Source organism: Symphalangus syndactylus, chromosome 9 (assembly GCF_028878055.3).
Source record: "Symphalangus syndactylus isolate Jambi chromosome 9, NHGRI_mSymSyn1-v2.1_pri, whole genome shotgun sequence".
Classification (NCBI taxonomy): Eukaryota; Metazoa; Chordata; class Mammalia; order Primates; family Hylobatidae; genus Symphalangus; species Symphalangus syndactylus.
The window spans coordinates 83,331,478-83,358,823 of record NC_072431.2 but is presented as its reverse complement, the minus strand read 5'-3'; the positions used below and the strand labels follow the sequence as shown (position 1 = coordinate 83,358,823).

The 27,346-nt window shown below is 46.7% G+C and overlaps 1 protein-coding gene across 7 annotated transcripts in view; it reads right to left on the bottom strand.

The window, feature by feature from the left end:
• The window catches only part of TNS3 (tensin 3), a 314,080-nt gene that overhangs the window by 45,100 nt on the left and 241,634 nt on the right, over positions 1-27,346 (bottom strand). For all 7 annotated transcript variants that reach the window (XM_055293200.2, XM_055293206.2, XM_063609575.1 and 4 more), the window contains 3 exons: positions 25,837-26,006; positions 24,582-24,696; positions 24,415-24,498 (listed from right to left, as the gene is read on the bottom strand). In XM_055293200.2, coding sequence (XP_055149175.1) covers positions 24,415-24,498; positions 24,582-24,696; positions 25,837-26,006 — 369 coding nt within the window. The remainder of the gene's footprint in view (positions 1-24,414; positions 24,499-24,581; positions 24,697-25,836; positions 26,007-27,346) is intronic.

Genomic DNA, 27,346 nt, shown 5'->3' with positions numbered 1-27,346 from the left:
CAAATACGATTCTTGGGTTTCCCACCTCTGGCTCATTAGCACGAACCTCATTCCTTTTCACTCTGTCCACAGCTCTGCGAGTTAAGAGGAATCCTGGTGTTCCACGAACTGGGAGTATTAGTCAGCTTGGGCTGCTATAAAACATACCACACAGTGGCTGAACCAACAGAAATGTATCCCCTCCCAGTCTAGCAGCTGGAAGTCCAAGATCAAGGCATTGGCAGGGCTGGTTTCTCCCGAGGCTTCTCTCCACGGTGCACAGATGGCCGTCTTCTCCCTGGGTCCTCACATGGTCTTCCCTCTGTGTGTCTGTGACCTGATCGCCCCCTTCTACAGGGACACCAGTCATGTTGAATGAGGGCTCACCCTAAGGGACCCACTTTCACCAGTCACCACTCTACAGGCCCTTTCTCCAAACACAGTCACATCCTGGGGTTCGGGTTAGGGCATCATTCAACATAGGAATGTGCAGGGGGTGGAGGGAGTCACAATTCAGCCTAACACGAGGTGTGTGGTTTGGGGAGATGTAGCCTTTCTACAAATGGCAGGATAGTGACATAGGCCCTACTTCAGAGTTCTCAGGGAATCTGCCAAGTTAAGGCATGAAAGGTGCTCACAGCAGGGCCTGGCCCCTGGCAAGCACTCGAAAGATCCATCGCGACGAGCAAGAAACGAAAACTGACATGAGGCATGTGGCTTTTGAGGAGACCACACAGACTTTCTAATGTGTCCCTTCCGACTCTTGGAGCATGGGAATTCTGACCAGGCTGAGGCAGGACTCCAGGAGGAGCCAACTGTGCCAGAAAATCTGCATCTCATGGGGCCCTGAGCCAGCCAGAGGAGGGAGATGATGCGGCTTCACCCGCCTTCCTTCTTGGCCCCGATTCTCCTCTTTGTGTTTTTGTTTCTCTGAGGTTTCCGATTCTTACCATGCCTAATGGGTAGGCTACTCACTTTGCTGATGCAAGGGTCTCATTCTCAACCCACTGGTTTTCGGTGGTGCCATTCTCCTTCAGGCCGGCTCTATGTTCTTCATGGGCAGTGTCTCCACAGTCGCGCACCATGCCACTGGCTTCTGGACCCCGAAGGTGCTATGGAGTCCAGCTCCATTCCACTGAGTCCAAAACTCACGAATACAGAGGCCACCAGCGCTGTTGAAATGCCAGCAGGGTGTGTCGGCATTTGGAGGGCCTTCCAGCAAAGCTTTGAACATGCTAAAATTGCTCCAATATAACAAGTGATGTTCCAATTAATAAGATAATTTACAGCAATCCACAATCTCTGCCACAGGTGGTTCTCTCTCCAAGAGGGCTGTCCTGGGACAGAACTGGACAATGCTTGAAGCTCTCATCTGTCCCTCTGCCCACAATTACTCCTGTCTCATAGGAAATAAATTTAAGAAATAACCATTTTGCTCTGAGGGGAAGGAGGGAACAAACACTTGGGAGTTCAGAAAGACCTTCACTCAAATAGACCAAATCGTCCTGATTTTACTCTACATTGTTTTCTTCCCCCAAAGACCAGCCACTTAGAATGCACAACACAATATAAAAGACCTCCTTGTCTACGGCACTCAAGCCTCTCTCTAACCAGCAGTTCAGGGAGGGGGACCCACTGCTGAAGCTTCCCTCCTGCCCGTCATCCACCAAGGTTTTCCTGATGATTAACATTCACTGAGGACTTCCTGACCCTCCCAGCTGTCCTGGAAGGAGGAGTCTCATTGGCATTCTACAAAAAGATTAAAGGCTAAAGAACTGTAAAAGCACCAAGCATCCCTCAGAACTGGTCCCTCAGCCCCAGGACCAGGGTCTGGGTACATTACATAGCCTTGACCTATAGAAGGAAGCTGACACAACAGCAAAACCACAAACCAATGGGAAAGCACATGAGAATGAAATAGAACGGGCAAAAAAAAAAAAAAAAAAAGTGAAGGCCAGGTGCGGTGGCTCACGCCTGTAATCCCAGCACTTTGGGAGACTGAGGCAGGCAGATCACGAGGTCAGGAATTCAAGACCAGCCTGACCAACATGGTGAAACCCCGTCTCTACTAAAAATACAAAAATTAGCCGGGCATGGTGGTTCATGCCTGTAATCCCAGCTACTCAGGAGGATGAAGCAGGAGAATCGCTTGAACCCAGGAGGCGGAGGTTGCAGTGAGCCAAGACTGCGCCACTGCACTCCAGCCTGGGTGACAGAGTGAGATTCCGTATCAAAAAAACAAACAAACAAAAACACACACACACACACACACACAATCAAAAAAACAACCCAGTGAAATGAAAATTAACAAACATACCCTAGGAATGGAATGTTATGATTAGAAAAAGAAAAAAGAAAATGGTTTGTGAAAGCCTGTATATGACAAACATAAAACTGAGGGGAGTGCCTAAATATTCTAAGTTGCTGATAATACTTACCATGAGTCGAGTGCAGTGCTCAAGCTGGAAGGATTGGAGAGCCCACAGAATCACAGAAGCCCTACCCGGGGCATGAAGCCCTCTAAAGCCCTCAAGAGCAGCCTGCCTCCGCTCCCTGATTCCCTCATACGGAGGCCCTCAGTGGCCACGGACCCTGCTCTACCTAGCACATGGCCAGTAGCACATTCTGCTGGAACCGTGTCTGGGTGCCTCAGAGGTGAGGCTGTGTCTCATTCACTGTCACATCACCAGGGCTTCCTACGTAGGAGGCCAGCAGGGAGGGGTCCCCTGCTGAGGATTCATTGCATGGTAGGCACCCTGTCTCCAGCCCACCTGCAGCTTTGCACACCCTGGGCCAACCATGCAGCCAGTCTAGGGCTGGAGGTACTGCTCCTCAAGGCTTCATGTGCCCAGTCCCCAGTTGCTTTTTCTCACGGAGCCACATTTCTGAAATCTGTGCATACCTTTTCACCCACAGTGCATCCTGTTTTACCTGGCACTGTTTACCCTATCTTAGTGTCATACAAAATGACAGCTTTTCTGAGAATCCACCTATCTTCAAATCAAAAGAAACCCAAACCAAAGAGGCCAGAAAGAAGTGGCACATGCTTCCGGTACTGAAAGAAAAGAACTGTCAACTGTGAATTCTATATCCTGCAGAAATACCATTCAGGAATGAAGGAAAAATAAAGAAATCCAGAGATGAAGGAAAATGAAGAGATTTTGTTGTTTGCAAATGTCCCAGTAGGGAATGGCCAAAGGAAATTATCTAAACAGAATGAAAATTATAAGATTTGGAACTTCCAAAAGGAAAGAAGAATGTTCAAATGAGTCAAAGTAAGGGTAAATATTACAGTCCATTCTTCTCATGAGTTTCTTAAGTCACTTTTGATAGTTGGAGCAACAAGCAGACATCGTCACATGTGGTACTCACCATAAACGGATAAGATACTTATAACAATTATACTTTTAAAATGGGGAAGGTGAAGAAACTTAAATTGAAGTAAGATTTCTATGCTGCACTCCAAGTGATAAAATAATACAAGTAGCCATAAATAATGCCAAGGTATGTATATACCAAGAGCAAGGACTAAAAAAACTACAGGAAGGGATATACTCAAAACTACTATCGATAAATAAAGACAGAGTTTCCCCTAAATGATAAATAAATCCACAGTAAGGCAGGAAAAGAGAAACAGAAGAGCAGAAGACAGGAAGGAAAAAATCTGGAAAAACGTATGCACCCAGATTTTCTACTAAGAATTTATCTGACATTGACATCCTTGGTCCATCTGGAACTGATGTTGGCATGTGTTATAAAAGGGATCCATTAACCTTTTCTACCTGGCAAACCTCAGCTCTATTTATGAGGCAGCTCCTCTTTCCCCTCCTGACCTGGCTGCCCGTTTTGTCTGGCACCAAAGTTCCAAGCATGTGCTGGTCTGTTCTGCACTTTCATCTGTTTGTTGGTCAATTTATCTGTCCTTGTACCAGCTCATGTTTACCGAATTTTCTATCTTTGTGGTAAGTCCTCATTTCTGGTAGTTGTATACTGGCTACTCAGAATTTTTACTTTATTACATAAATTTTGAATCAGCTTATCAAGTTCCACAAAATAATCTGCTGGCATTTTGCCTGGAACTAAATTAGGCACACAGATGAAATTGGGAGGGTTCAACATGTTTGTGACATTGTCTTCCTATCAACAAACATGGCTTTCTCTCCATTTATTTTAATCTTTTTAAATGTCTCTTAACAGGGCTAGGCACAGTGGCTCATGCCTGTAATCCCAGCACTTTGGGAGGCCAAGGCGGGCAGACCACTTGAGGTCAGGAGTTTGAGACCAGCCTAGCCAACATGGTGAAACCCCATCTCTACTAAAAATACAAAAATTAGCCATGTGTGGTGGTGCACATCTGTAGTCCCAGCTACTCAGGAGGCTGAGGCCAGAGAATCACTTGAACCTGGGAGGTGAAGGTTGCAGTGAGCCAAGATCATGCCACTGCACTCTGGCTTGGGCGACAAAGTGAGACTCCATCTAAATAAATAAATAAATAAATAAATAAATAAATAAATAAATATTTTTAAAAAGTCTCTTAACAAACTTTGAAAAACTTTGAAAAATTTCCCTGTTAAGAAAAAAATAGCGTCTTTTTAAATAGTCTGTGCATAACTATATAATTCCTGTATCCCTTCAACTGTCACCATGGTATCCTTGACTTGATTTCCTCCAGTCAAGTGCAGCATGAGCTACAAAGGTAACCGGGACTTTCCTCGTGATGATAAGTCTAGCAGGCAGCAGAAGTGATGGGACTACTGGGAAAACCATCAAGGGAAACCAGACTTGCAGGAGTCAGCTTGGAAGCACGATGGACCGTGTGGTTTTGTGTATCCATTACTCCCATCAACAGATGCACAAAGAGGGGTACCCAAGACCCATATCTTCCAGAAGCAAGCCTTGTCTTTCGTCCCATTTCCTTCTTACCTCCTCAGAGCAGTAAATGAGTTCCATAGCATTCTAGAAGCTTTTCTATCTGTACTTGGTCACTCAAGAAAGCCAGGCATCCCACTGGTGACCCTGGTCCTCCTGCCAGCTGAGCCCTCATTCCTCTCTCTTCCACTCCACGTTTCTAAAACCCTGTTTAACTTTAATTTACCTGGGTGACCCAGTACCCACTTGCCTTCTCCACCCAGCTATCCATTCTACCTGAAGCTAATCAAGAATCAAATGTCCACAGAGAACACTGCTCAAGGAAGGCCACAGGCCACCCTGCTATCTCGTAGTAGAACTAGAAGTTGACATTCCAGTGATTTCTTAGTCCTGTGTTCTTAAGTTATCTCCTGGCAAAATCACAGTGAGCAATGGGACAGAGCAAGAAGGCAGAGTGTGCTGTGTGATGGAGACCTTCTGGTCCCTTGACTCTTACTGTAAACTCATTCTGTTGACAGTCCCTCCTGATAAGAGGGAGAGGCCACCTGTCTCAGGTGAGCCTAACGTAAAGAAAATGGGCATGGTATTCTCATCAGACCACAGGACTTCAAGCCACCCCAGATCTGTGTGTGACAGCAGTAAGACCACCTTCCACGCATCACACCCACCAGCCTTCCTGTCCTGATCCTACATCAACTGGGCAGCTTGATTGCCTTGAATGTTATTTTTTTTAAAGATGGAAGTGGAAACAGTAGAGGAGAGAAGGTCAAAGTGGGCAGCAGTTAGAACTATGTCAATGCATGGTCCTGGCTGCAAACTGCTTTTTTAGAACCGTACGGATCATCAGATCCCAGCTCCAACCACGGGAGCTTTCACTGTACTTTTGAAGAAAGGCGCCGATCTGAATGTCAACAGCTTTTAAATCACACAGCTCTTGGGACTGTTGTAAAATCCTGTTTATATGACACATATCAACTTTTCATATAAAGAAAATAAAATGGAAATCAGAATCACTGTTCCCTTTCTCTGAGTGCCTACTATACACCAGGCACTCTGCTAACCCACACATAGGTGTTATCTGATTTAATCCTCATACAAACATTTCCACATGCAAATCATCTTATGGATGAGGAAACAGATTCTGAAAAGTGAGGTTAAGAAGCTTATTCAAAGGAAGCCAACTCATCTCTTGGACTCAGAAAACCATGTTCTTTCCACAAGACATCCCTGCCTCACACCAGCAGGGTCTGAGTCAGAACGCAGAATGTAATACAATTACTCCACCCCTACAGGAGGACAAGGAACCTTTTGCACAGGTTTGCCCTGGGGACTAGGAAGGCACAGGTACTCTGGGAGCAACTTAGAGCCCTGTCACTGAGGTTCCCCCTTAGAGCGCAGGAAGCCCCAGCCGAAGACAGCACCAGGCTCCCCACGGGCCACCATGGCTACAGGCTGGCCAAGAGAGAAAATCACCCCTCTCTCGAAATAGGTGGACCAAAATTCTTTTAATCTCACCTCCAAAGTCAGAAAACTATGTCCATCCTAACCAGACAATCTCTAATACACTGACACGCATATGGAATTCATGAAAAATTACTAATGTATATAAAATACATTAAAAGCATAGGAAACTTTTGAAAAGATAGCATCCTCCATCAACTGGAGAGCAATCCATCAATCCTGTAAGGGATACTGGGCAAGATTTTCAGCCTGGGAAGGAGAAGCTGGACCCTGAGCCACTCGGGCTTGTCTCAGAGCGGCTGCAGTGCTCGTTTCACAATAAAGAGCTCTGGGTTTTCCCCTCTCTCCCTCTTAATCTTCCCCATCCTTCCAGCTGGAATACACACACACGCGCTGTGTCGGCTGCAGGGCCAGCAGAATCGCAGGCCAGCCATGCGGAGGAGGGAGCAGATGCCCAGGAGGCCCACCCTGGGCCCAGGCGCCAGCCCTGCCCATGCCACCCCCAGTGCCTGGCTGACTCTCCCAGGGTCCCACAGAGCCCCAGCCCCAGTTCAGACATTTGGGAGGGAAGGGACAGTGAAGAAACAATGCCCCTAGGTCCAGAAGCTCTGTTAACATAATCTGAGCAGGTTCTTTCAGTGAATGCATGGGTTTTGGTTTTTGTTTTTGTTTTTTTCAATGACATGAACTCGTTTAGAAATACTCTCTTTGCTTGCTTCAACCACAGAAGAGACAACAGTAAATCTCATTTTAGAACCCAGCGCCTGATCCTAACGCTTGCTTTCAGCATTTAGCAGAAACAACTGTGCTGGGTGCTCAGAAGTGCAGCCTTCTGGGCCTCTGAAGGTCCCGCTGCCCGCTGCCCGGGATCCCTCAAGGGCCCTGGAAGGGGGGTGGGGGCAGTGACAGCCCTGGAATGGGGCAGGCTCACTTTATCAGTTTCAGTAAAGGAATGTGCTGTGCTAGGAAGCAGTCCTGTTCCAGAAAAGCTGCACATCTGTAAACCAGGCTTTTGTTAGTCCTGAGTGAATCTCAGCAAAGACAAAGCATGACTTTCTTCTGGAAGGACTAGCCCTCCAGGCTCAAGGGCTGGGGCGTTTTGTCCCAAAGCCTTGGCGACTTGAGGACTGCCATCAAGTGACAAGGGGACTCTTGGAACAATCAGCCCTCCTCCCAAGTCCTGCCCAGGATTCCTGGCCCAGTGACCTCTGCATCCCACCTCATCCCACCCCCCACCCCCCTCCCCTGGAGCCCAGGAGATCAAGTTTCAGCAAGGGCAACTGGATCCAGGCCAGAGGCGCCAGGAACACAGAAGACACCAGGGGCGCGGAGACTGAGCAGGAAGAAGCGACGAGTCCCAATGTACAGCTTACCTGGCACCCAGGACCCTGGTCAGTCCATGGAAGGGCCTGGGAGGATGTGGGCCAGACAGAGGGAACTCCTTGGGCTGTGTGTCCCCAGCAGCCCTATGTGGTGAGCAGAGTCCCGAGTCCCTGTCCCAGCAGTGGCGTCCCCCACCCACCCAGGCAGGGCTCTGTGTTCCGGCCTGTCCCGAGGGAGTCGTGCAGGGGGCGGGGCGGCCACCTCCAAAGAGGCCCATTCAGAGGGCGGCCGGGAGAGCTCAGGCCCGGGAAAGAATCCCGGGATTGTTGAGCTGCTGCTGGCTGTTGCGGGCGGCCTGCCCAGTCAGTGCCTCCAGACGGCCCTGGCCCCGCCTTGCTCACTGCTGCGGTTTGCTTCCTTTTCATTTCTTTTCGCTTTTTCCTCCCCCAACTTTAATCTCTTGCAACCTCCCTACTGAAACCCAACCAGGCTTAGTTTCAGCCTCAGGCCAGCCATCACCCAAGGCACAAGCGGCAGGACCCGCCCACCATGCCCCCAAACCTGCCCCTCCAAAGTCAAACCCCCATTCCCCTGGGACCCCACACTCACAGCAGAGAGAAGCTTCTAGCAATCAGCCAGAGAGGAAGTGGAAGCCTGAAAAGTCTCCAACAACAAGGGCGTCCCTAGTCAGTCCTCTGCCCCCCAACCCGGCAGGAGCCTACACTCGTGTCCCTTTCCTCTGGATGGGGCCAGCTGCCTCTCATCTGGCCTGGCCACCAGCCTGGAGGCCTTTCACTCCTCAAGGCAGGCCAGGGGACCTTCCAATGCAAATCCCACCCTGTCACGGCACCGCTCAAACCCTGCAGGTTTTCTTCCTGGCCTCAATGGGCTGTAACACCCTGCCCGGACCCTGTCCTAGAGCCTGATTCTGGATCCCTCAGCCTGTTCCACCTGGCTGGCACCTACTGTAGGCTGTTGGTAGCCTCTACGCACTGTGTCCTCTTTCTTCCGTGTTCTTTGCTCATATGCTTCTCTCATCTAAAAGGCCAAACTCCTAAGCCAACTGCTGAAAAACTCCTATACATTCTACAAAGCCCTTTTCAAGTGACCCCACATTTTTTTCAGCATTTGGAACACTATCTCCCTCAGTCAAGTCAAAGTGCTCTGTTCCCGTGACCTGAAATCTGACTATAACCCAGTCCACATGCAGAACATAGGGGCCTGTCATGTGTCTGGGCCTTAGACACACGGTACATTACTCAGGGTTTTCACAAGCGGAAGCACAGAACAGACACTCATCCCTGGCTTCTCTTGTCTCATGTGTCTGGCAAAATCCCACTCCCTCTTCAAACGCTAGCGTGTCACCCCTTCCCCTAGAAAGTTCTCCCTGGAAGAGGGGGTCCCCGTTCCTCCTGGGCTGCCTCCTTTCTTACAGCCCCTGTGCAGGCCTGTGCTTCCAGCACAGCTTGCTGCCCAGCCTGAGACGAGTCACTGGCCGGCCCAGCCCCTGCGCAACCCCGGCACACTCATCAACCTGGTGAAGAGTGGGCAGGTCAATGCCCTACCCCAAGAGGGACACGGCTTGCCTGGGACCCTCGGGGCCACCTCTCCGCACACAGGCCAGGAAGATCCCTGGGACCCTCCTCCCAAAGGTCTGAGTAGGCATTTCCTCCCTGGTTGTTTACGTGTTGCAGAGCAGCAGCTCCTGCAAACGATGCTGTCGGAAATGCCTGACCATGGACGGAGCAGGCTCAGCGGAAGCGGATGGACTGGCCTTTCCCGTGCCTGTCACTCCCCAAGCAGAGAGGAAGGCGGCACGGGGCGGCACCAGCATGGGGCAGCCAGGCCCAGGAAGGGTGACTGTGACCAGGATGGCACTCCCAAGGGTGGGTCCCTTTCCCTCTGTGGAACTGTGGGCTCAGTGACTCGGAGCAAACCCACAGGGATGGGCAGCAGGGAGGAGGCGGCAGGGCATGCTGCTTCTGTGCCCATGTCACAGCCAGGACTGGGACAATCCTGAGTGTGAATGTACAGATTTAAGCATCTTCTAGAGATCTGTTTATCTTTCCTCTCTTGCTTCTTTCTCCTCAGCTGCAGTGCCAGGGACTAAAGTGATTTCAAAGGTGGGCTCCAGGAGGCAGCAAGTCCACTGAGGAAAAAACATTTAAAAATCCTTCCCGGACACTCTGCTCCCCCTACCCAAAGACCCAGAGATCCCAGAGGAGGACAGAACCCGGACTGTCCACACGTTGACTCTGCTACAGCCAGGACTACCCACTGCACCTTAGCAAAATCAAGCAGGGGTGCAAATCAGACACCTGGAAGAGGACAGCCCACCCCACCAGCCGACAATGCGAGGTCTCCTCTCAGAAACACAGGTGCTGGTCTCACGAGGCTCCCACTCTGCGGGCTCAGGCCCTTTGTAGGCATGATGCACTCAGCTCCCTGGAGCTCAGAGACTGTCTCTCTCCTTCCACGTATCCATAAGAAAACAAAACAAACTTTTATCCAGACCCTTCTCTGTGTTAGATGCCAGGAGTGTGATGAAGACTCTGCTCTGGAAATATCCTGAGGCTGAGGGAGGGTGACACCAAATCCCAACCCAGGTCCCACTGGGAAGTCACATCCTTCAAATGCAGGTGAGAGCGAGGCAGCAGAAACAAAAGGATGGAGGGAAGGTGAAGCAGGGAGGGAGAGGAGGAACAGAGGGAGAGGAACAGAGGGAGAGAAGGGGCAACAGGAGTTTCCCTTTCGGAGGAAAACACAAGCAGACTTGGCTGCCAGAGGGAGGTGAGAAAAGGGGCAGTAAACCAAGGAGAAGGGAGGAGCTAGGGCGCCCGGAGAGGACACACGGGAAGGGATGAGCAAGTTTAAAGGTCTCTCAGCCTCCATAGGGGGCACGCCCTTCCTGAGACACGACCTGATCAGCTGGATGGAATTCTCCCTTAACACCCTCCCGCCAGCCCGCAATGCCTGTCCACCATCCTCACGGGTCCTACAGGGGCTGCATCCCATCACCTCCCACATCTCTGTCCCACCGGACTCGGGCAAACCATATGTGTGCACACAATAAGCGGAACCCTGGACCAGCCCTACTTCCAGCGATCGCGTGATCTGCAGGTACCTTTGAAGACTGGGCACATGACCTAGCAAATGAACTTCAGATGCTTTATGTGAAAGCTGCCTCAAAGATGGTGCCACTCCTGCAAACTGTGGGTCTCTCTACTCCATGCAAGGCAGTTCTGGAAGGCCTGGGAAGGATAGTCAGGGTGATCCACAGGTTCTGTTTTCAGCAACAGGCTCTGCCCCAATAAAACAAAACTAAGAGGGATACTAGAATGCCTCTGAGGGACCAGGCACTGTAGACTGAGATCCTCAGCTTTATTCCAATGTACTTGTTTGTTCCTGAGAATTACATGCTGGCCAGCACCCCAGGGCAGGCTCTACTCTGGGGTTCTTGAGACTCAAGTAGAGTGCTCACTTGGGCGTTTCAGAGAAGGAATTAAAAACAAACACAAAACACAAAGCCTCCACAACCTCAGCGACACTGGGACTTCACAGTAACCCAATCTCATGCTTCTCTGGAAAAATCAAATTCCAGCGACCTGCTCACACAGTCCCTCTGCCAGGTGACACATGGAGACCTGACCTCTGATGCCCATCGCACACTTGGTTGGCCCTGAAGCGTCAGAAAAGTTTACTTTCATTCCAGATGATGGAATTCTCACTTGCCTGGCTTTCAGGATTTTTTGCAAACTTGTTCATTTGCTCTTTCTCTACATGTGTGCATATATAAGTGCATGGCCTGTAAGAAGTGCTCAGAAAGTGGCAAATGCCTCAATCTAGGCATAGCCATAAATACCTGCACACATGACACACATATGTACCATATAATGTGTCTACATATGTGTGTTACTAAAATGTGATAGAATTTAAACAGATGACAAGGTGGTACCTGGCCTAAGTGGGATGGCCTGGCCAATGCCTCTCTGTCGAAGAGGTACCCTAATCTGGGGGGCACCTTGGTAATGTTCTCAAAGGCTCTGATGGGGCAGGCCCCGGCCAGTAACAAATGTCGAGAGGCAGACTGCATATTCCGTCTTCAGCCCTCTCAGTGACTCAAGACATCTGACCCTTCTGCAAGTCTCACAATCCCAGACCCTCCCAAGTGTGTCAAAAAGAATGGGTGCATTTTGGCCAGGAATCACAGCCTGAGGGGACAGTGGTTAACAGGTGCTTCAGAGAAAACGGCCAGGCATTTTACCTCTTGATGCCCAATGCTCTCAGGACACCATCATGAGGCAGGCTGCTGTCTAGAGGGGATGGAACTGCAGGGAGGTGGATTACAAGGTGAGGGCCTTCAGAGGAAAGTAAAAATGCAAGGGGTACCAGGTAAATGCTTCCAGTAGGGAAACATCCTTCACATTTTATATGCTGGGGCTTCATAAGCATTTTCTTCCAAGCCATTCTCAGTTCTAAGAGGCATCCTGCTGGGCTGAACTGCCTTTTCCTGTTCAGAGCAGTGAGGAGGAGACAAGCCCAGGCCCAGGCCTGAGCTGTGGATTCCGGATTCCACACCAGCCACAGGCTGCTTCAGAAGGGACCCCAGCCCGAGAGCTGCCCCAGGGCCAGGACCGCCTCCCTTCCTCAATCCCGGGATGGAGCACAATTCTTATAGACAGTGGGGCTCAGAAAATGCTTGAATAAGGAAGTGCATTTTGGATTTAAAAAATGAAATTTTAAGACAAATTTTTGTTACATTACCATATTCACAGGCTGAAATTTTCATTTTTAAGAGACTTCCCCCAACACCATGCATGGCACACATATTCTTATTTTATTTAGATTTAAAAGATGCTTTCAGAGGTTATGCAAACTGTTTAAGATCACAGAGCTACAGAGGGGCAGGACCAGAGCCACATCTGTCACCAAGCCCCAGGGCCAGCATCAAATCCTGTTGGCAGCACTTCAGAATAACTTCTACATGCTGAGGGTCAAGAACAGTCCACTAGGAGAGGAGGGGGTAATGGAATGAGCTGATAAATAAATTTAGAAAAGCAAAGATTCCTCTGAACCCAAAGTGAGCAAACAAGAGAACATTCAGCATGGCAGAGAAGTCTGCAGGCTGACATGGGGACACTTCCAAGTTGGCCTGCTCCGTGAATGAGGTGTCAGCACAAAAGCCAACACCTTTATTTTTTTTTTAAGCTTCATCTACCCTCAAATGAATTCATGTTCTCATCTCAAAAGACCCCTAAAGGCACATTCACAGGCCAGTACTTTAGGCTGACCTCCACGAACCCAGCACTGATGTTTACTTTTAAATATAATTTAGAAGTAGTCAACTTTTCTTTTTCATGTTGTTCATCTGGGGCAAGGGTCGGAGGAGGCTGCGATGTTTGCTAATCCACGCCAGTTATTTGGGGTCACCATGCACCAGTGTGCATTCTTTGGCACAAATCGGAATGCAAAGTACCTCACAGGCATGTATCCAGGCGTGTCTATTCCTATGCACACTTACATATGCCTATGCACCTGAATATAAACCCATGGAGAAATCCATATAGGAATGCATGTGCTTTTGAGGCTCTAGAAAATCCAAAGTAAACAAGGGCCTCTATAAATGTCACACATACTCACATTCAGTACATGCCTTTGTCCTTATTATTAACATTCTCATTAAGAGCTCATAAAAATTCAACAGAAAAGGGAGTCGAGTACAGAAAAGAAAGAAGAAAATTGGTAGAAGCATTGTATCATTTGTCAAGTTTTGAAGGATGACAGCTTTTTCAATAAAAATAAAGCATTGTGTCAAAATAATCTCTCTGTCTCTGTCTCCCTCTTGCCCTCTTCTCACGCTGTGTCTATCAATCCCTGGGGCTCTGAAACTATTTCAATAAGAAAGTGCATTTTGAATTAAAAAACTAAATTTTAAGACAAATTTTTGTTACACTAACATATTCATAGGCTAAAATCTCCATTTTTAAGAGACTGCCCCAAATACCATGCATGGCACACACACATTCTTATTTTGCTTAGATTTAAATGATGCTTCCAGAGGTTATGCAAACTGTTCAAGATCACAGAGCTACAGAGGGGAAGGCCCAGTGCCACTGGTACTGCTCTTTTTTTCCTCCCTTTGGCAAACATCATGACTCTTTGAAACCTACCAAATCCAGGAAGTCCGCACAGTGCCAACCAAACCCCCGTGTCCCCTCTTGTGAGCCAATGAGGACCACTTCACATGCTCCCACTCCTGATCAGTCTCGTACACTTGCACTTGGAAGGAGGCAATCCTCCCAGCCCTTCACAAAACCTCCAATCGAGAGCAGAGAAGAGGCTGCATGCTTGGAAGCCAGGTCCCTAAAAGGCCTACACCCTACTCTCCAGAAGAACTGAACACAAAATAGAAGTTGCAAAATATATAAAGGCATCCTCTTGAAGTAAACTAATATTAACTGCTAATCTTTTTCATTGAAGCTGAAAGTCCCCAAACCCCCTCTGAATACCACTTGTAAAGCTGTTATAGGATGAGGATGCTCTGGAACTACCTAGGGGCTATGGTCTCATGACTCTGTGAATCTACTGAATGCCGGTGCGATGTTCACCTTCAAATGGCTGCTTTTATGTTATGTATTTATATTTTAAAAAGATTATGAAATAGTTTGGAAGCTGAGATGTATCAGAACCACGACTCTTTTTTTTTTTTTTTTTTTGACAGAGTCTCGCTCTGTCTTCAGGCCGCAGTACAGTGGTGCTATCTTGGCTCACTGCAACCTCCGCCTCCTGGGCTCAAGCGATTCTCCTGCCTCAGCTGCCCGAGTAGCTGGAACTACAGGCATGCGCCACCATGCCCAACTAATTTTTGTATTTTTAGTAGAGATGGGGTTTCACCATGTTGGCCAGGATGGTCTCTATCTCTTGACCTCATGATCCGCCCGCCTTGGCCTCCCAAAGTGCTGGGATTACAGGCATGAGCCACTGCGCCCGGCCAGAACTACGACTTTTTAAAGGAAACCTTTTCTCATGTCTTTGTTATTCATTTGTTTTGAAAATATCATCAAGGTTAAGGATCAGCTAAGAAACAGAATAATTTACATCTTACATTTCATAATTTTATCTATTTTTGCTTATAGGGGAGACTTGAGATTAAACAACTCCTATTGTTACGTTTTTACAAATATTTTTGTTTTCAAGAAAAGCATGTCCATTTGAGGCTCCCATGTGGAATTTCTGAGAAGCCTAAGGATACTGTCCTCCAACACATAGTTCCTGGGGCATAATGTGGCCATGTGGGCAATACGTTCAACAGACGGACCATGGTGAGGGCTGCCACTGACGTTCCCGCTTGAGGGCCCCAAGTGGGTGAAGCCTGGTTGGGCCCGTCCTCATGAAGCTGGAGGCATTACATCAGTGCCTACAGCTGCTCTGCCATCTCCTGCCCCTGTCCCCAGTTCTTCATGCTGTCACAGCCTCTTTTAAATGACAACACATCCCTAGGAGAATTAAACAGTATTTAAATTCATATTTAAATATGCATAATGTGAGTAGATATTGAAATACCCATCATTTTCCTGGAGTAGGTGCTGGCATTTAAAACATGAGCACACTGGGCACAAGCACATCTCTGGGAAAAGCAGGGTTCCCGGGGCTCAGCCACCCAGGGCCAGGTGCCCAGGGGCCTTCTCTGTCCCCTGACTCATGCTCTGAACCCAGACTTACAGTTGTCACTGGTCTCCCCAGCTCAGGAAACTGCCCTTCATATGGATGCTCTGTTCTCCTAACAGCATCAGTGTCCACTATTTCCTGAGTGTTGATCAGGTCTGGGCCAGGTGCCAGAGCTACATGTTCTGGTCCAATCTTCTCAAGAACCATGTGCAGTAGGAATGACTACTGTTGTATTGGACATGAAACTAGGGCTCAGAGAGGTCCCTAGAACTGCCTGAGCTCACCCAGACAGGAGGTCTCAGAGCCACAATATGTGTGCATCCAGCATTTGACCAGAGAGAGAAGAAATGTCAGGAGAGGACCCACCAGACACCACTCAGACCTTGTCTGCTGAGAGGTGCTTCGGACAGCAGTTTCCAACAGCTGGGTGTTGTTATCACAGAGCTTACTTGAGCCTGGCAATGGGACTAGAATCCAAATGCTGAATGCAGAAAATCTTTCAAGATACTTGAATGTCAAAATGCAGAAAGATCTCTTTGGTCACTTCAGGCTCTATTCTTCATGACTAGTTAGCTAACAACAAGCAGATGGAAAAAAAAAAAAGGCAGTGAATTTCTACTATTTGGTGTGTCAGGGAAGCTTGGGGCCGATGGAGGGGTTGATTCATAAAGTTTGCTAAATCCTGTGGTGTAAACAATCCCGCCCTGGCAGATCCCAAGCTGCCAATGTGCTGTCAGCTGGCTCACAAAATTCCTCACACTTCAGCAATCAGCTCTCAGTACCAGCAGGTTCTGGCAAGCCCCAGCTTTGGGCATCCATCCCCCTTGGCTCCTGTTAGTCACATTATTTGGAAAAGACTCCTTTAATTCACCCATCTATTAATAAATCTAGAGATGTTTTGGTTTGCTTTTTGTGTATTCTGTTTATTGTTTATTGAAGAATCGCTTGTTTGTGGGAAGGGTGGATGAAGGATGCCTGTGGCAGAGGCTGGCCCCAGCTGGCTCCCAGGCCACTTGGCACGGAAGCCTTATGGCTAAACTAAGTGCCCATAATACCCTGTTTTCCATGATGTGATAATTACGCACTGCATGCCTGTGTGAAAACATCTCATGTACTCCATACACACCTATACTATGTACCCATAAAAATAAAAAATTATAAACTAAGTGCCCAAAGGACCTGGAGAGAAACACAGAGAAGCGTGCGGGCTGCATTTGGTCACCCTATCGGGTTAGCCTGGATACAGATGGGTCTATCTTGTGACAGACTCTCCTTGACCAAACCTTAGCCAGGCTCCTCCAAGCCCTCTTCTCCACTAGGCCTCAACACCGGCCTTCCATGTCCAACTGTGGCAAGCTCAGTTCCAGCAAGAATCCTGCTTTTCATCCCCCACACTTGATATTTAATCACCCTTGATATGTCATCAAGCTCCTCATCCCTCACCTTTTGTGTCTAAGTCCCTGGCCTGCCTGTAGCAGAAACCATGTTAGGCCAGTTTAGCAAGAACCCCCTACCCTTGATGTCCCTTCTTAGTGACTTTCCATCCACCAGATCCTTTTGCTCTATTCCTTGGCCATAAATCTCCAGCTGTCTTTGCTGCATTTGGGGGCTGAGCCCAGCACTTTCTCCTGTTGCAATAGTCCTGAATAAAATCTGTCCTTACAGCCTTTAACTAACTGGGCTATTTCTCTTGGACACCTGTCCTGGTGGTTGTCTGGAAAAGAACTTAACACATGGGGGCTTATGCTGACTAAGGAGGTATCAAGTTATGTTTTAGTAATGCAATGTACAGAGGAATTTTATGGAGATAGTGTTATACTAACTGCATACTAACTAACAAGAAGCCAGAACCTAATTTAAACAATAATGACAAAAGCAATAAAATTAGAAAGAGCAGTCAGGCTCCAATTCCACTGTGTTAAGGTCAGCTGATTGCACCACCTGAATCCTACACAAATGTTCTGCTTTCCTCCTATCTCTTCTGAAACCATTTGGTCTGTTCCAGCCCACTGTCCATCCCACTGTGTTCTTCATGCAGCAGCCACAGTGGTATGTGAAAATGCAAATCTGAGCAGTCACCTCCCCATCTTGAAGTTCGGTAATGACCTCACATTGCATGTGGATGCCACACCACCACCTTCTGGGAACTACAGAGAACGACTCCTGGCCTGGCTCCACCTTCCCAACCTCTTACTCCACCACTCTTCTGCCAATCTCTTGTTGCCTTTTTGGCTACTCCATTCCCCTTCTACTCTTGCCCCTCCCAACCCTTAGCAGACATGAATCTGTACTCTGTATCTACAATTTTGCCACGTAAAAAGTGTGACATATATGGAATCATACACTATATAGACTTCAGGTTTTGACTTTTCTCACTCAACCTAATGTTTTAGAGACCCATCCGGGTTGTTGTGTGTATAATTCACTTATTTTCATTGCTGAGAAGTGTTCCATGGTATTGAGGTACTACAATTTGTTTAACCACTGGCCTGTTGAAGGACATCCACATTGTTTCCAGTTTGGGGCTATTAAAATAAAAAGAGTTTCTGTGCAGGTTTTATTTGAACATAAGTCTATTTCTCTGGGATAAATGACCAGGAGTGCAATCACTGAGTCATATGGCAGATGTAGGTTGTTTTTAAGAAACTGCCAAAATTGTTTTCCACAGCAGCTGTACCATTTTAACAATCCCTGCAGCAATGTATAAGGGGTCTAGTTTTTCCACATGTTCACCAGTATTGGATGTTGTCACTATTTTTTATTTTAGCCATTCTGATAGGTGTGACTTAAATTTATATTTTGCTAATGGCTAATGATGTTGAGCATCTTTTCATGTGCTCATAAGCCACCTCTATGTCCTCTTCGGTGACATGTCTCTTCCTTTCTTTGGACCATTTTCTAATTTTTTTTTTCCTCCTGAATAAAAATCAATTTATTTAATTTAGTCAGTGGCTTTTTTTTAATTTCAACTTTTATTTTAAATTCAGGGGATACTGAATTTGCTTAGGACAATGGCCTACAGCTGCATCCATGTTGTTGCAAAGGACATGATTTGGTTCTTTTTTATGGCTGTGGAGTATTTTGATGGTATATACGTCCCACATTTTCTTTATCCAATCCACTGTTGATGGGCACCTAGGATGAGTCAATGTCTTTGCTATTGTGAATTGTGCTGTGATAAACATACAAGTGCACGCGTCTTTTTGGTAGAATGAATTTTTTCCTTTTGGGTATATACCCAGTAGTGGGACTGCTGGGTCAAATAGCAGTTCTGTTTTCAGTTCTTTGAGAAATCTTTAAACTACTTTCCACAGTGGCTTAACTAATTCACATTCCCTCCAACAGTGTATACATGTTCTTTTTCTCTGCAGCCTTGACAGCATCTGTTGTTTTTTGACTTTTTAATAATAGTTTGGCTCATTTTCCAAGTGAATTGTTTGTTCTTTACTGCTGAGAGACTATATACTTTCTAGATGATATTCCTTTTTCTGGACATGTGGTTTGCAAACCTTTTCTCCTACTCTGCAGTTTGTCTTTTTTATCCTCTTCACAGGTCCTTTCCATGGCAAAAATGTTTAATTTTTATAAAGTCTAATTTATCAACTTTTCCTTTTATGGTTCATGCTTTTGTTCTAACCTCGTAACTCATTGCCTAGTGATCCCAAAGATTTTCTCCCGTTTTAAAAAATATTATGTTTTACATTTTACATTTAAGTCCATCATCCATTTTAAGTTAATTTTTGTATAAAGTGTAAGCCTTTGGTAGCTGTTCATTGTTTTGCCTGTGGGTGCCCAGGTGCTCCTGCATCATTTGTTGAAAGGCTGACCTTCCCCCACTTGCTTCTGTACCTTTGTCAAAAAACTCAGCTGGGCATATCTGTGTAGGCCTGTTTCTGGGTTCTCTACTCTGTTTCATGAACCTAAGTGTCTGTTCCTCCATCCACACCACAGTCTTGATGACTGTAGCTATACAATAAGTCTTGCAATTAGGTAACCTCATTCTTTCCACTTAATTCTTTCTCAAAGTTGTTTTGGCTATTCGGGTTCCTTAGCCTTTCCACATAAATTTTAGAATTATGTTGTCTATATCTACAAAAAATCTTGCTGAGATTTTGATAGGAATTGTGGTAAAACTGTCTGTCAATCTGGAAAGAAGTGACAGCTATACTACGTTGAGTTTTCCATCCATGAAAACAGTATGTCTCCTCACTTACTGAGATATTCTGTGGTTTCCTTCATCAGCATTGTGCAGTTTTCAGCACAGAAGTCTTGTGCATGGCTTGTTAGGTTTACATCTAACCATTTAATTTTTTTGAGCTATTATAAGTGGCATATATATATATATATACACATATATATACACACATGTATACATATGTGCTCATATGCCACCTCTATGTCCTCTTCATAAATATATGTATACATATGTGTATATATATATATACTTACGTATATATGTGTGTGCATATATATATATATATATTTTTTTTTTTTTTTTTTTTTTTGAGATGGAGTCTAGCTCGTCGCCAGGCTGGAATGCAGTGGTGCAATCACGGCTTACTGCAACCTCCACCTCCTGGGTTCAAGTGATTCTCCTGCCTCAGCCTCCCGAATAGCTGGGATTACAGGCACACACTGCCATGCCCAGCTAATTTTTGTATTTTGAGTAGAGACAGAGTTTCACCATGTTGGCCAGGATGGTCTCGATCTCTTGACCTCGTGATCTGCCCACCCCTGCCTTCCAAAGTGCTGGGATTACAGGCGTGAGCTACTCTGCCGGGCCGTGACTTATATTTTTAATTTCAGCTTCTACAGGTGCATTGCTAGCATACTGAAATAGAACTAGTTTTTGTGTGGTGAACTAAAATCCTGCAAACTGGCTGAATTTGTTCTAGCAGTTTCACTTTTTGTTGTTGTTTTGTTGTTTCCTGGGATTTTCTTTTTTTTTTTTGAGACAGAGTCTCACACTGTCACCCAGGCTGGTGTGCAGTGGTGCAATCTCAGCTCACTGCAAGCTCCTCCTCTTCCCTGGGATTTTCTATTTGGACAATCATGTCAGCAGCAGACTCAAGATTCCCTGGGGCTTTCTACGTAGATGATCATGTCACCAGCAAAAAGGGACAGTTTTATTTCTTTCCTCTCATCTGTTAATTTCCTTTTCTTATATTATGTCTCTGTAGAACTTCCAGAACTATGTTGAAAAAGAGTGCTGTCAGCTGTGGGGCTTTTTAGATGCTTTTTGTAAGGTTGAAGGAGTTCCTGTCTTCTATTTTGCTGGAAGTTTTGAGTCATGAATGATGTGAATTTTGCCAAACTCTTTTTATTCTTTTTTTGGATTGATTGATTTAGTCGTGAGCTTTTGCTTTAGCCTGTTAGTATAGTGTATTACATGAATGAATTTTCAAATACTAAACCAGCCTTGCATCTCAGAATATGTCCTATTTGGCTACGGTGTGTCATTCTTTTTATATATTGCTGTGTTCTATTTGTTTATGTTTTGTTAAGGAGTTTTGTATCTGAATCTGTGAGGGATATTGGTCTGTAGTTTTCTATTTCTGTTCTTTTTGCCTGGTTTTGGTATCAGGGTAATACTAGCTTCACAAAATGAATTAGGACATGTTCCCCCCTCTTCTGTTTTCTGGAAGGTATTGTGTAGAATTCGCGTTAATTCTTCTTTACATGTTTGGTAGAATTATCCAGTGAAACCTGAAGATTTCTTTTTTGGGAGATTATAAATTATAGTTCAATTTCCTTATAGTTACAGGGTATTCAAGTGGTCTATTTCATATTGGGTGAGTTGTGACAGTTCATGCTCATTAAGGAACTGGTCTATTTAACCTAAGTTTTAAAAACTATGCGTGTAGAGTAGTTTGTGTATTCCTTCATTATTCTTTTGGTGTCTGCAGGGTCTTTAGTGATGGTGCCTGTTTCCTTCCTAACAACAGTAATCTATGTCCTCCATTTTTTTGTTAGTCTTGCTAGAGGTTTGTCAACTTTATTGATCTTTTCAAAGAACCACCTCTTTCATTTATTTTCTCTATTACTTCTCTGTATCTTTTTAAATTTCTGCTTAGATTTTTATTATCTCCTTCCTTCTGCTTGCCTTGGGTTTAGTTTGTTCTCCTTTTTCTAGGTTATGGAGGTAAGAGCATAAACTATTCATTTCAGAATTTTCTTCTTTCCCAAAATTTCCTCTCAGTGTTGCTGTATTAAAGCAGTGGATAAAGCCATGTCTCACAATTTTTGATATTTTATCCTCATTTTCATTCAGTTCAGTATGTTTTTGGATTTCCCTCGAGACCTCCTCTTTGACCCATAGATTATTTATAAGTGTGCTGTTTAGTTTCCAAGTGTTGAAGGTGTTCCTGTTGCCCTTCTGTTGCTGGTTTCTAGTGAGTCCATTGTGGTTGGAAAACATGTTCTGCATGGTTCAGTTACTTTTAGTCCTCTGAAGATTGTTTCCTGGCCCATCGATATTATAAATAAGGCCTACCGGGTCCCTGGGCCCTGAGGTCCATGGCTAGCTGGCCTATTTCTCCCCATCTTTCAGAACTTCCTTATATTTGTCTTATACTTACTGTCCAAGGTTTTAACTTGTACTTGGCAGAAGAAATAGAGAAAAGTATGTCTAATTCACCCTCCGGGAAGTGAAGCCTCTCCCTAATGGTATTTTAAAGCAAATACTGTCACTTATATGCACATCAGTATAGGCCTAAATGATACACAGTTAAACATTACTGCAGATGCCTAAAGCCTACTACTTCAAAACTGCACAGTGGCTGTGAATGGCAGGTACTATAGTCTGCATTTTTAGATAAGGGGGTGGAGGTTCATAGGGGTTACCTAAATGTACGAATTACATGGTTATTCCATGACTCTGAGACTTTCCATGTGCTTTTTAGTTGTGACGTCAGGTCACTTCTAGGTTAGACGAGACAAAGTGAAACATCAGCCCTGTATGATCTGCCCATGACTGTGGAGTCAGCTGATGGAGCCGAAACTCTGACTTTGCCACTTACTAGCTACTCAACTTCTTCGTGTCAATTTCCTTGCCTGGAAAATGGGGGTAACAATAAGAGTGACCCATAGAATGTGACTGTGAAGTGGAAGGAAATCATAAAGATCAGGGGACACATTCTGTATGGGCGAGCTACCTCTGTTATTACTGTGCCCTTGGAGGAGTCTCACAACTCCACTTGACTTTGGAGAGTGGGTGGGGCCTCCTGGCAAGAGCACTGGCTCACCACGCTGTCTGATGAAAGCGTCCACTAAGTCAGCACTGTGTTGTTATCTCTGTGCTCCTTGTGGGCTAATGTGAAGTTGACCCTCCCTGGGGACTGCTGAAATAAAAATCTAGAAGGCTCACATTAAGATTGTTATCATGTCACCTTTTTATATTTAAAGGCAAAGCCCTGACTTCTTCCATGTGAATATGTACATGCAGATAGTACTCAGGACAAGTTGGAGCCACTGGAATCTAACACATGCTGGTGTGCAGAGCCATCCTCATCCACACATGGTGCAGCGCTCATCCACGCACAGGACACGGATCTCATCTCCAGGCTGGGACAATCGGGCCAGCATAAGACAGCCAGGCCACTGGGTACCCCACACTGAGCACCCAGGCTTCCTGCAGCCTCCTAGACCCTTCTGGAGTTAGGCAGGGCTCAACATTCTCTTATGCTCAATACAGTGATCTTAGAGGCCTCCCTCAGGAGCTGTTAATGAGTTTGCAGGCTGTTTCTAGTATTTTATTTCCTCAGGCTTATTACCCACCTTCCACTGTTTGTCATCTACCTATTTCAAACAAACCCGGTTTTGGTGTTGCTGGAGAAGACAGGATTCCAGGCCAGAGGGCTAGATGCCAAACCAAACCTACTGAACGCTTTCAAGCTAGGAGCCAAGTACAGTCACCTCCATGAGGAGGAGAGGCTACATGGGATGGAAGGGACATCCCTCTTTCTGCATCTATTGAAATGATAAAAAATATAGAACAGATGCATGGCTACCTGTGTGTGAGTCCATCATGCTAATGCATATTGGAACATACACACTTCTCATGTAATGCTCACATAATGTAGACATTAAAATGCAGCTTATTTTAAATTTCAGTAGCATTTACTGAGAAATACGGGCAGTTTAACTGCTATATGCTACATATGAAGACAGCAATTTGTGGTCCTGAAACCATAAAGGGAATTTTAGGAGAAGGATGTCTTTCTATTACATAGTCCACAGGCTTGGTTTACTATGGAGAAAGAGGGAGAATGGAGCTAGCTGTCATGATCACAACACTCCTGGGTAAGGGGCAGATGAAAATATAAGTTAATGAAAGTCTCTCAGTCTCAGGTAACGTGCCTAATAACCATTAACAGCATCCTTCGCCAGGGCAGAAAAGCAGCAGCGTAATGAACAACACTCCCAGAGAAGAGTGATTTTGAAATGTGCACGAGCTTTAGGTTTACATTCTCTCTCCACCTGCCCAAGCTCGGCCTTGTCCTGGATTCTCAGGCAAGTCCTCAAGTCCACCCAGAAGAAGTGCACAGTAACTCGCCCTAAACACTGCCCGCTAACACTCTCTCGCCTGAGCCAGCTATGCAGACAGACGGACGCGATCAGGCCATGGACAGAGCCCCTGAGTTCCTGCAGAGATCCAGAGACAGTAATTAGGCACCCACTAATAACAGACAGGAGGGGCCACAAGGCACGCGTGAGAAGGCAGCTGGGGTGGCAGAGCTAGGGGCGCTCGTGCGGCACAACCTCCACAGAGAACGTAAAGTGTGGGGTGGGCATTCTAGTTTCTTCAAAAGCACCAATGCTAAGCTGCCCGACAGGCACCACTGACGGTCCCATCAACTGCATATGAAGAGGCTGAACAGGAGGGTTCCCCACAGGATGCCAGGCAGCGATGCAAGGCCAGGTTGCCACCACACAGTGGATTTCACGGCCACATCCCTACATCTTCCCCAGCAAGATCTGTCCTCATCAAAGGCTTCTGAGATATGACTCAAATGGAAACATTTCTGCATAAGAGTTCTTCTCTGTAAAAATGGCGACCCTGCGATGCAGCACCTGAGCTGCCGCGTGCCTGTGACTCACGGGTGGATTTCTTACCACGTCCTCCTTTGTGCTGACTGGCTGGGCTGCTCAGCGGGGGCTCAGGTGGGCTGAACGGAGAATGGCGCAGGGCTGTTTTCACTGGAAAAGAAAGCAGAGCAAGGAGCTGTTGTCACCCTCCTTGGGCATGGAGCAGCATGCAGCTAGTGTTACTTCATTCTTACCATACGGTGTCTCTGGAGACACAGGAAATGCTGGAGTTGAACACATGGACTCCTTGCTACTTAAAATTCTGCCGTCGATAATATCGAGGTCCGGGGGATAGCCAGGGGTCATTGTCTGAAATTGGCACAGGGAGTAGAATGTGAGAACAGGGAGTCAAGTGAAGGCCCCTCCAAACAGTTGTGGTTGTGGCTCCCCCAGGCTGGCCCACTGAGCAAACCCCTCCTCTGAGAGTAGGACAAGGAGGCTGAGGTCTGGATCCACGGGACAAAACCAGCCCACCTCTCCTAGCCGTGGAAAACTGGAAAACACTTTCACGTTCAACAGTAAAGGAAATGGAAGGTATCTTATGGCCCATCCTTCTAATACAATATACAGCTAATAAGTGAAGTAGACAGAGTTTGTAATGGTACAGGTAAATGAGTATCACAATATTAAGCGAAAAAGCTGGATAAAACAGTCCTTACCCATGGTATTAATATATTCACAGATGCATAAAAACATGTAGTATTTTTAATACATAGCATAGAAAAAAGGCCAGGCAGAAATATTCTAAATATTAACAGTGGTTTCGTTTGTGAGTCAAGACTATGAATAGCTTTTTTTCTTGTGAATTCTGTAGCTTCCAACTTTGCCAACTTGAAAAGAAATCCTACCCATGTCTAAAATAATTAATCGTTTTGGATACACCAACCTGCTTTACATCCATTCTGACTAGAAGCCTTACCTAGGCCTCTTGGAAGAGCAAGACGCTCTCGTCTGTGGCCTCACCTGTGGGTCACCTCCTAGAAGGTCTCGGAGGGAGGACTGAGGACTCTGTGTGATTGTGATGACCCTGAAGGAAGGCTGTGTGTGCCACTGGCTGCTGCTGTCGGGCTATGGAGAATGGCTAAGGCCAGGCCTATAAGAGCCCTACCTCGAACCCACACAACCCACCCACATGCTGTGCTCCTTGTGCCCATTCTACAGATTAGAACATAGAGGCTCGGGTGCCCTGAGTGAGGTGGCCTCACCAGCATAGCTATCCCTGGGGTGAATTAGCCAGGCCAGCTGACTGTACACTGTGTTCTCCCAGCCACACCGCTTGCCAGGTACAGAGGAGCCATGACCACATTTGTGAGGACGGAAGGTGGGTGCGGAGGGTAACATGGGCTGTATTCAGGGACAAGGCCTGGTCATTGCCCATTCACTCGGGGTTCCAGGACAAGAAAGGGAGTGGAATGGGCCCAGAAACTGGGACCTGGCTGTGGCACATACCTCTTTGACGTCCGCTGGTGAGGGGAATGGCGGCAGGTTCGGGGCATAGTCCACACCAGCCTTTCCCCATGCACATTTGGAGAAGGGCAGCTGCCCCCCAGAGTCATTGTCGTACTGCCCCAGGCTCAGCTTCCTGAGTCTCCCGCCCAGGGGCTGTTCAGCAGAGGAGCCTGTTAAAAGGGAGACAAGCGGGCTGCAGGGCACTTCCTTAAGGCGGAGTGAGGTGCCCTTTCCTTAAATCTTGCCTGCTGCTTCTCAAAGGTGCTGTATGCTGCATCCTGGTCACCACTGCTCTGGGAAGATGCTGTGGTTGCTGAAGGCAGCTGATGGGAAACCCAGGGCATTCTTAGACTCTCAGGGATGAACAAGGCCACAGCTTTGGAAATGTGCAGCTTCCCCAGGTCAGCATGCTCCTTCCAGAACAGGCCACTCGGAGACAGGACCAAGCACCCAGACTCACTCGCAGTGCTGGGAAAGGACAGTGCCCGGATGGAATGCTGGGTGGGACTGACAATGACCCAGCTGGGAAGGAGGCCCCCGCATGCCACCCCTGGTGTCCTGTCAGGACCAGAGTGCCCTGAGGACCACACACCTGCGGTGACCTCGGGCAGAGTGTGGCCCGACTATGATAATTTGAATCTTAGCAATGAGAAATTCTGGAGAGGGAACAAACCTATTATTTCAAGCATCAACAATAAACATTCACCATCCCAATCTTTCCTTGCCAGAAACACCACAGGCGGTTATTCCTGACACAGATCCCCGGGGTCCCCACTCTTGACCAAATTCTGTTCTCTGTGTTGGGGAAAATGGGGGTTGGGCTGAGATCTAATTTTCTAAAACCTCTTCCCAGGGATTCTTATCATTTGGCAGTTAGGAAAAACCTGCTGCCAGCTATTAAAAGAAGAATGTTTCTATTGATGACATAGTCTGAAAATTCAAACCCAACAACACTGTCCCCTACAGTTTAGATTTAAACTATAAATACATACTCCCTGTAAGTGAAGAGTGCAGAGTAGCATTTCACTGAAAGATGGAGTTTGATTCATTAACATGAGTGGCCCACATAAGGCTCCTCTTAGAATGACTTTGTTCCAAATTGGTTGATGGTCGCCCTCCAAAGTGAAATACATCATGATAGTGACATACAGTCGTGCTGAACCCATGATATGCCACTGACACCTTCTACATCCAGAGACTTCAGAAGCTCACAGGAATGCAAAGGTTGGCATGATAAAGAGAAGGTCCCACAGAAAGGGACAGGACGTCGACCCACCATGCCTGCCTGAGAGGAGCAGCAGGACTGCTGTAAGGGTTCTTGTTTCTGTCTGCAGCATGGGGGGGCTCCACTGCCCGACCCTACCAGCTACGAGGTGCCACTCAGGTGGGGCTTAAGGAGGCTCCTGGGCTGAGCCAGGCCAGACACCACCCTCCCTGTCCCATGGGATGTCTGCTCAGCACCACACAACAGCGACCAAGCAAGGGAGATCCAAACCCAGGTCCTTCCAAG